The sequence below is a fragment of the Hydra viridissima genome, unplaced genomic scaffold (genome assembly GCF_058129835.1).
Source record: "Hydra viridissima isolate aposymbiotic clone 2 unplaced genomic scaffold, HvirCarnegie_v1 scaffold_1, whole genome shotgun sequence".
Lineage (NCBI taxonomy): Eukaryota > Metazoa > Cnidaria > Hydrozoa > Anthoathecata > Hydridae > Hydra > Hydra viridissima.
This window is the reverse complement of record NW_028324300.1, coordinates 38,309,327-38,319,755: the sequence shown is the minus strand read 5'-3', so window position 1 is coordinate 38,319,755 and position 10,429 is coordinate 38,309,327. Positions and strand designations below refer to the sequence as shown.

Below are 10,429 nucleotides of genomic sequence, written 5' to 3'. Positions count from 1 at the left end.
AGAAAATTATTTCGCAATAGGAAAAGAGGCTCTGGTTGGGGCCCTTTGATTGATTTTTATAAACTTGCTTCGCCACATTAGAGTGCTTACCAAGCATGTTGATTGTGTCAACATTGCACTCTCTCTATTTCCAATTATGATTGTACTTGTGCAGGGTTTTTTTTTTTTTTTAGTCCAGCTCTTGTATCGCTTTAAAGATTTTGAATGTCGTAAAAACCAATCAACTGTTCACGAATTTTTAAAAACCAATCAACTGTTCACGAATTTTTAAAAACCAATCAACTGTTCACGAATTTTTAAAAACCAATCAACTGTTCACGAATTTTTAAAAACTTCTACTGAGCACAAGCAAAAGAATAAAGCTTTTTCTAGTATTAAAAAAAAGGATTTTGAAAAAAAAAATTTGTTTGCAAAAAAATGGGGTAGGTTGGTGATTTGTCCAATTTATCTCCACATTCCTTCCCCTATTCGGTGGCACCGACCTCCATTGTAGGTGGAGGAAATGGGAAAAATTTTAGTAGTCTAATTTCTAAAGCTCACTTAATTTTTGTTTCTATATATATCAAGCGATATTTATTGTTAGTTAACTTATAGTAAATCCCATAGTTATGTTGACTCGGAGCATTTGAATAAACTTGGAGCAATTTAAAAAAAAATTATAATTATATAAATATTTCAGTGAAATCATTGTATGATACTTCATTTAGGTCTTTGGTGTCATAAAACGAAATTGCTACATTTCTACATTGTTATTTTAGCGTATTCAGAGGTAAATCAAAGCATATTGTTAAATGAATTAATCATAGTATGTTAGTAATGCATTGAAGATCTCATATTAGGAAAAAAAGTTATGGGAAAATAATTGTTTGCTGGGCTATAATTAATGAATGACATACATTGACACGTGCTGTTTAATATTTATTTAGCAATAGGATGTTTAAATTGAATTTCCATGGATTGCTTGTTCCCATAAGTCCCCATTTTGATTTTATATGGTTTAATACAAAGAATTAGTATTCCGCGCAGCATATATATTATAGTATCAAATTGTCAAAAGATATTTGTTACTAAGATAACATTTTTGTTTTAGATTTGGTTTTATTAAACCTGGGTATCCATAATTTTCTCAAAGAAAACAATCTTGGTATATTCAAGCAAAATATTATTGAAAAGGTATTCAAATTTGTTTCGCCAAAAGTTTTTGAATAAGAAGATGCTGATGTTAAGCATGCTGTTAAGAAATTTGTTTACATCAAAAGTGGATCAAATCATAAGTGGTTCAAAAAAGAAGATCTGCAAATATAACAATTGGAGGACTATTCAGCTTTAGTTCCTTTGAAAGATTTAATGATTCTTTCTTTGCAAAGAATCTGCGCAGTTCAAGATTCTGTATTGAGGGACATGATTATGAGAGACAAAGCAATAAAAATAATGAATCTTACGTGTAAGGCTGGCTTTGGTACTGGCTAAAGCATTTATAAACAAGTTTTTTCAGAACCTGGTAAATATTGTTGTTTTACAAACTGTTGATGTAATTTCAAATTTTTTCTTGCACTATTTTTTTGTTTTTTATTATTGCTATAAACATAAGTTACTTAAATGTCTGATTGTTATTCAAAGTAGGCGGTTTAAAAAGCAGATTAAAAGCTATTAAAAATTTCATTTACCCCCTATGTAATTAAGGAAAATATCTGGTTGCTAAGCATCATAAGTATCCATAGCAACCAGAAATCAAAACTGATGTCACCGTTGGAACAACAATCCTCATATGAGTGTATTGAGCAAAAATAGTCCATAAATTTTCTGTATGTGATGAGTTATTAATTTTGTCGAGTAAAAATGAATTCTGGCGCACTGTGCGACCCTGTTACTGCAGAGCATAGAATATTTGAAAGACTGCTTTGTAACTAGATCTGACAAAAATTGACATTACATATTCTGTAAAGCATTTAATTGATTGTATATATCCAGGTTTACATATTTCAGATTCAGACGTATCCGTATACAAATATAAACACGAACTTTGTTATTTTAAAAGGATTGCCACCAAATGGAGTCCAAATTTAAAAAAAGAAAACATTTAATTGTATTTACATAATTGATTTATTTGTTTTAACTTCTTCAGAGATAAAATTAGTCTAACGTTTACAGTGTGTTCTTGTTGTCTTGTTGACCAAATTATTGAAAAAAGGCCTGAAGAAAAACTTTTTCAGAGTTCAAAAATTAAGACATAAAGTAGTGAAAACTGTGGACAATGAAATATTATTAAGTTGATAACACGTAACAAAAATAGAGGTTGGTTTGAACCTTTTAGACATTTCGAAAGCTTATTTTGAAGGATTCATAATGCAATTGGGAAAAACAAGTTTAATAGAGGACTTTTACTGAACCCTTTTAAATGTGATATGTAAGGCAGTTCTCATTATTAAAAAACTTCGTTGGAAATGATGGTTTGTAATAACAGTTCTACTTTTATTTCGTAAAACGTCATGTGCCCCCATTAAAACGTCATGTGCCCCCATTAAAATGTAAAACTGTAACTTTGGTCATCAAAGAAAACGGAATAAAATCCTAGCTCTCAAAGTACTCTGAATAACAGAAATTATGATCTGCTCTTCAAACGCAGGCTGCTATTTATTGTCATTTACTTTTGTTTTACACGCGCAGTGTAATCATCATCGGAAAAACTATTTTATTATGTTTTATACGGACATCGTATTTTATTATCTTCAAAATAAGTTGTAAACTTCAACTCAAAAGTCAAAGTTGCATAACTTATTGGAATTTTGGAACAGTCAATGAATAATTGTGAAGTTTTTTGGTTTTCAAGGTTTTTTTTTAATGGAAGAATAATAAATTGCGAATAAAAAGGCTGCAGCATTAAAAAATGTGGATTTTTAAACGCAAATATGCATAGATACAAAATCAGCAAGTGTAGATGGGTCATTCGTTGTAAGAATTACCCAAATGTACTTTCATTTTACACTTTTTAGTACCAACAAATATTTTTCTCTGTTCAGATAGCTGTTTAAAAAAAAAAAGTTTAGAAGATTCGTTTACTGAACTGATTAGCATAAGCAAGGGACTAACCTGCTAAGTAAATTTAAAAATCGTTCTCTGGTTGAATAACTTTAAAAAAAAAAAAATTGGTATAAATACATTTTTGGTATTAGGTTTGCATTTTTTAATAAGCTGACATTTTAAAAAGCCAAATAAAACTGATAACTACGAGGTTCACGCAACCAATTCCTTTAATGTAATAATGGTTGATCTTGTCATAAATTTTAAAAAGAAATTAACACAAAATTCTTCTATTCAATACAGAGATTATACAATATACTTATAGTAAATAACAAACGCACCATGGTGCACGTTGCTAAGGGAAGAATCTAAGCGACTTTGTGCCGAAAACCGAATAATACTATACATCAAAATTAAATCGTAGCTTTACCTGAAGTTCTTAATATTTAGGATAAGGACTTTAAGATACAATAAAATATAAGAAAGATAGACCAACAACTTTAAAGTAAATATTTATAGTAAAACGTCGCGTTTCTCTTGGTCACTTATATAAACCAACTATAATAACATGTCATGCTCCTTTGGTTTACATGTGCAAAGGGATACTTACAAGGTATTATTGTTTGTTTTTTTTTTATAGATTTTTAGATATTCATATTGTACATAATATTATTTAAACGTTAGAGTTACTGCTTGTCAAGTTAATGCAGACCACTGTTTTGATCCTTTAAAAGACTCCATGTCTTTCAATGAAAGAAGATTCTTTTGTTCTTCCAGTTTCCACATTTTGTTTTTTTTTTTTTTGTATATCTTTTTGGATATTAGATAAAAATCCAAAAAAATAAGATGGTACATGAATCATTTTTCGTGATTTGTTGCGAAAAGGGTTAGAAGAACCCTTTTTTCTTTGATTGATGTCAAACTTTGTTTGAAAACTAAGGTTTACGTTTAACAGCTAGTTTCGTAATCCTTCGGTTGCATTTTTAATTCCGGAACAATTGATTTATATCTAACAGTACATACCGTCTAATTAATCACAGTGTTATTGACATCTCATAATACAATAACTTACTGTTGTAATCTGACCCCAAGTTTTATGGCAAAACTTTCAAATGAGCCGGCTTTCAAAACTTTCAAGTGAGAAAATCCTCGTAAACATGTTGAACTTTGTTTTAAGACGTGAATGTTTTAGATGTTAATTTTTTCATAAATATTTAGTGAAATATCTTTTTAATATTTTAATGTTAAACACAACTTAGTTTTGATTTCGTAAATCACATTTATTAAAAATGATTTAAAAAGTTAAAAAATGCGCGCTGCCATTTTACAATTACGTTAAACTAAACTTTGACTTGAGTGATTGATGAACTTGGGGAGTATCATACTTTAATAAAATAAAAGATGGCCTTTGAAAACTTTAAAATATATAAATAAATCGGAGGTTTAATCACTAATGGAGAACATCCCCGTGAGCAACCAGGTTTCACTTTCTTTTTTTTAAAAAAAAAAAAAAAGAGAGAGATTCAGTTTAATTCAATTTATCAAATTTGAAAACATTTTTTTTTTTTAAATCCGATCTGACAAGTTTGTGTAGTCTAAGAGATCAAAAAATACTAGTGTAAACATCAAGGCCTTAATGTTTACTCTGTCACAGATTGTTTAGTAGAAAACGAGAGCGAGTTCAAAAAAAGGTTCACTAAAATCTTTGGATGCCAGAATTAAAATGGTTTGGCAGTAGTCACGTTTGCTAACGTATTGCTGTATTTTTAAGCATTTTAGGAGATTTTAAAAATAAATAGAGTTGAAATAGTGTACTCCTCAATCGGAAGTTCTTTATAAATTTAACAATGAGTAAAAAAAGGTTTTAACTTTTGTTGCTAGTAAATTGAGTATTCTGTTACGAAGTGGCTTCTTTTTTAGATTTCATTAATAGCATTTCGGAGAGCAAATTTTGCATCAGTAGATATGGCTTGAGAAATTTTTTATAAAACGACACGAATCTTTTTTTTGTTTTGTTATTGGCTCTTTTTTGTTGTTGTTGTTGATTTTAAACGATTAGTGCTGTTAGATATGTTTGTTTTTTTACCTACGATTTGTCCACAACTCAAAATTACAAAACCGTTACAACCGAAAAAAAAATTTTTTTTTCCGATCGCTACTTTTAATTTACGCACTAGCTACTAAAGAGATTATAAAAAAGAATATATTCGGTTCGGTAAGAAACTGTTATTTTTTATGCATTTTACTCGAATAAACTTGAAGAACTGTAAATTTGAGGAAGGTATTTCCTCATCAATAATATAACGAGATATTATTCTTAGTTAATCCCTCGGATGAAAAAACCCTTATTTGGCTCTGTTATCTGTTAACCTTGTCTTTGTTTTGTAGCTTTCTTTAGAAATAAAGTTTGTTACAAACTTCCCTATATTTCCATGAATGTTAAATATTTATAAATGGAAACTGGAAGAAACGTTCAGCGTATGTCAAAAGTACAGCGCTTTTTGAATAATTCTGTAAGTACCAAAAGATTTTAATAAATTGTTCGGATGTTATATTTATTAAGCACGTGAAGTCTAGCATTTATTGAACTAACGAGTACTTTGAACATTTCCTGCTCATTTGATTTAAAAAATAAAATTATTTTGACAACATTACATCATAATATTCGCAATAGCTGGTTTTCAATTTCTAAAAATGTAATTACATCACATTCATTTATAAAAATGTAATTGCATCACAACAAACTGCATGTCAAATCTCACGCCTTACTTCCATGCATCACCCCATGCTTTACACCTTTTAACTCTTCCTTTTCGTGCATTTTAAAAATAAAAAAAAAGCAATTTTTGAAATAATTTAGCTATTAACGTTATGGTTAAAGCTCGCCTAGTTATGTCTCAATCACCACTGTGGTAATGCCAGAATATTTTGCTTTATTTTGTTTGATCTTTACTCTTTGTTTTTTTAGTTTAATCGCTGATCATTGCTGTGCATAGAATTAAAAAATGAAATTAAAAAATCGAGGAGCAAAAGTAGGGGATGCAAAACTAACAAAAATAAATCTTATAAAAGAATTTAATGCTTTTGCAACTTTAGTATGAGAACACGAAAATAATTCTAACATAATATTTTTTTTTACTAATATGTACTATACAATGTGTTTTACTTGTAACAAATTTCATTTCACTGCGATATATTTGATTACTCAAACATGAGTTTTATTACGGATGATTTTTCGTACGTACTTGTTGTAATTGCAGAATAAAAATTGGGAACGTATCACTAAAAAACAAACCAAAAAAAATTTATCTGAAATGAAATTGTATAGTACCTTTGTATACTATCTCTTTACTTCGTTTGTTAATTTTAACGTTTGGTGTTCGATAGGACGTTTTTGCTTTATAGGAAAAAAAATCTTTTTCACATAAGAAGTCATTTCCTTCCAGGATTTTGATACAAAAGTTTTCTTTTTTTGCACTTAGTCATATTAGAAAAGTGGCCCCCCCGTGTTTCGGGATTTTGAGAGAAGTTCTTTCTTTTGTTAATTAGTCTTAAATAAAACTGAGAAAAAACGTTATGTTGAAAAAAACAACAAATAAGTGACTAGTATATGATGTCACATTTCATAGAGCTTTATAATGTGTTTTTCTATCGAGGGTCCATATATCGAGTTTGTGCTGCCCAGCTATTGAGATTGTGCTACGAATAAATTACTGAAAGTTAAAATAAGAATCAGGCATGTGTTTTAGTTTCATTAACATATTGTTATAGGAGGTTTTAAACACTAATATATTTTAAAGTGAAACAGTTTATACTAAAATCATTTTTATATTTTTAGCATGAATATAATTATGCCTGCGAACACACAGCTTAATGTTAAACTTTCGCAGCCAGTGCAACCATCGGAAAATCGTCAACAACCTACCTCAAATTGTTTGTTAAATCCATCGTTAAGTTTAAGAAGACCCAATAGTTACAGAGCCCAAAACAAAAAAGTTCAACCAGAAGAGGAAGAAAAGAAAAAAAATACAAACAGTTTTTTGAACAGATTAAGGTCTAAAAGTTCGCCGAATATTCACAACAGCTTTAATCAACTGGTTACAGCTTCAATTGAAATAATAGAAAACAAATGCAATAGTAAATCTCGTGTTTACGAACCAATCAAATCACGTGTTGACGAACCCCTAAAAGACTCAGCTAAAGTTTGCAACAACAATATAACTGACAGCTCAAGCCTCAAGTCAATTCAAAAAAGCGTTCCCCTGTCTGATGCTGCACGCAAAAAGTCAGTAGGTTCTGTCTTAGGGTTCTCTGACGTCAAGGAGCTAAAAATTCGTCGATCAAACTCTGCTAAAAGTCCAAGTAAAAAACTATGTGATTCAAAAAAGAATAATCGACTAACACTCAATGATGCTTCAATGAACTGTTATGATGTGCCGATGTTTCCAGCAACAACTTTATTTGTTCCTGGCTATGATTTTGAAACCGGACAAAAAATAAGTATAACTGATTCCCCAAGACTCGGTCGAAAGCAAAGCTCTCCTGTGTTACATTTAAGACGAGGAAGCCGCGAAAAAACATTGATGCAATTACCCTCGCCTAAATCAAATAGAAATACGTCATGTCCTTCGCGGGATAGTAAAGAAACAACAAATGAGGTTAAAACATTTTCCCCTTCATTGGGTCGTAGAGGAAGTTTACCTCGATATTTTCCTGTCCTTCTGAAGCGTAATTCTAAGGAGAAAATTTGTGTATCAGTTCATCAACAGGAGGAAAATATAAACCATATATCGAAAGATAATACAGATTCCAATTCTCGATCATTTATTGTGCCGTTACCTGCATCGAGTGAAGAATTAGAAGAATGCGTGAGGAATTTTGATCTCAACGACAGGAAAAAATTGTTAAGCAAAAATCAAGAAAAATTTGTACAAAAAAAAAAGGGGGACAAAATTGAAGACGACGTCCCGTACGAGCATGTTTCTGGAAAAGTAAAACATATTTCAAGCGCATTCGAAGAGGGAATACCGTTCCAAGAGGATACTTCAAACTGCAACTCCCTTGTTCGAGCAAAATCTTTACCTTCCAAATACCGTTATGATGGCAAAACATGTGTGGAAAGGTTAGCTAATAGAAAGAAAAAGTTATCGGATATAAACAAACCCGACGTTGAGTTTTCTAGAAATTTTGAGTGGAACTACATTACAAATATTGAAAAAAAAGAAACTTATAAAAATAGAGACCATCGACAACTTTGTCAATCTAAACCCGAACTTAATGTAATTGTACCATCACCAACGCTGAAATCATACTTTCATGAAGATGCACTAAGTAACTCCTGGCCAACAATTCAGGATCCTACAACTGATTTATGCGTAACTGAATTGTAAGGAAATTGAAATGCGTTATTGTGATCAGCTATTTAGATCCGAATCATTCTTTTTACTATATTAACATTCTAATATTTCAGAATAATAGTAATGATAACAAGAATAATTTTCTAAACCAGGAGCAATTTATTTTATAGTGAGATTTTTTAGAATGTGAGTCAACACTAGTTTACAATGATTTCACAATTTACATATATATATATATATATATATATATATATATATACATATACATATATACATATATATACATATTTAGTCAGTTAGGTAATTTTACAATTGAAGATATTTGCTGTCTGTTTAAATGTCTGTTAAAATATTTTAATAAACAACGATGATAGTATCTTTACGACATGTTTTTCTGTAACACAAGTAGATACAAGTTAACGCCAGTAGATAAAGTGTACGCAAGTAGATACAAGTTAACACAAGAAAAACTTAAGAAAAGGAAGCTATTAAAAGCCACAACTGTGAAGAATATTTAGAGTAATGACATTTTAAAGAGTTGCTTTGATTGTTTAAATAGCGCATGTTACACTGAAAATTAATTCAGTTTTATGCGGTTTAAAATACGTAGGTTTGTGCATTGAATGTTCAAATAAATTTCAGTATGTCAGTCGAAGGAACTAAAAAAAAAAATGTGACATTTTATTTAACAAAAATGACGAATTTAAAATTAAATGGCATTGATTTTAAAAGCCATCTGGCAATATTTTTATTTCAATATTTTGGACTTGTTATGTTAAGGTTTTTAAAATATTTGTATGGGAATGAACGCGTAACACATACATTAGAAAAATGTTCCATTTTGACTACAAATCTTACGAAATTGCTATCATTCCTATATGATAGCGAAAAAAAGTGTCATCGGAATGATTACGACAGAAAATCGGTAAAAAAAATTTATCCGGTATTGTAGTTAGTTTAAATCTCGTTATATACCGAAACTCTCGTCTATCCGACGATGCTTTTTTTCTGTTATCATATCGGAAAGATAACGATACGGAAATGAAGCGATACGCAGACCCTTAATTCCTATATTCCTTTATTATTGAAAAATGAGACATGAAACAGGCCCAATACTTCTTAAATACTTAGTAAATTTTGGCAGTTAGGGTGCAATAGATAAGAACATATATATATATATATATATATATATATATATATATATATATATATATACATATATGTATATATACAGGGCCGGAATTAGGGGTAGGCATTGTGGGCAAAGATGAAGTCTCGTAAAGTGCCGGGTTTGTAATTATAGTTTCCCTTCTCCAGATATCTTCGACTTTGCGTGTTAATTGTGTTTAACTATTTGCTTGTTGCGAATGCTAACTTTTTGTGTTTTTAAGGTAGAGTGGGCCTCCACAAAATATATACCCACATATCTAAAAACGGCCCTGTATATATATACATATACATATACATATATATATACATATATATATATATATATATATATGTATATATATATATATATATATATATATATATATATACATATACATATACATATACATATATATATATATATATATATATATATATATATATATATATATATATATATATATATATATATATATATATATATAAACATAATATTGTGCACTAGTCTTATTGAAGATTTAACAGCTAAGCAATAAGTAAGCATTTTGGTAAAAAAAAAAAAAAAAAAAAATTAAAAAAAAAGAGAAAAAAAAGTAAAGTGAATTAGATTTGTTTGTATTTCTCCTGCCTATGTGTTGTGAGACTCCTTTTTCCAATCTGTTTTTAAATCTTTTAATGGAACGCTTGAAATATCGTATTGATATTTTCTAGCAAATCATGCCTAACTTATATTTTCCTAAGCTAAAAGATATTTAACTAAAGCCTTTTTTTTAAATGCTTGCGTCTAATAATTTTATCAGGTACTGTAAGATAAATCCAAACATTTTAGCTGTTTTAGACGTGTCATCGGATTTTAATAGAGAATTGTTCCTGTAATCAACCCAACCTTGCGTAACACTTCT

At 29.6% G+C, this 10,429-nt stretch overlaps 1 protein-coding gene across 6 annotated transcripts; it reads left to right on the top strand.

The window, feature by feature from the left end:
* Window positions 1-3,423: 3,423 nt before the first annotated feature.
* On the top strand, window positions 3,424-8,583 carry LOC149894856 (uncharacterized). Of its 6 annotated transcripts, none has more exons than XM_090085111.1 (3): window positions 3,424-3,634; window positions 6,678-6,757; window positions 6,860-8,583. In XM_090085111.1, exon 3 carries the CDS (start codon window positions 6,861-6,863, stop codon window positions 8,409-8,411), a length of 1,551 nt encoding a protein of 516 aa, XP_089941237.1. In that variant the 5' UTR covers window positions 3,424-3,634; window positions 6,678-6,757; window position 6,860; the 3' UTR covers window positions 8,412-8,583. The 6 variants fall into 6 exon arrangements, with proteins under 6 accessions (XP_089941237.1, XP_089941231.1, XP_089941240.1 ...); XM_090085114.1 differs by lacking the exon at window positions 3,424-3,634 and adding an exon at window positions 4,683-5,534; XM_090085123.1 differs by lacking the exon at window positions 3,424-3,634 and adding an exon at window positions 5,887-5,933.
* Window positions 8,584-10,429: the final 1,846 nt, after the last annotated feature.

Excerpts from the sequence above, each read along its gene's own strand:
- LOC149894856 (XM_090085105.1), top strand. The coding sequence starts at position 3,612 with ATGTGCAAAGGGATACTTACAAG. Across the intron at positions 3,635-6,859 it reads TGCAAAGGGATACTTACAAG|CATGAATATAATTATGCCTG; the intron begins GTATTATTGTTT and ends TTATATTTTTAG.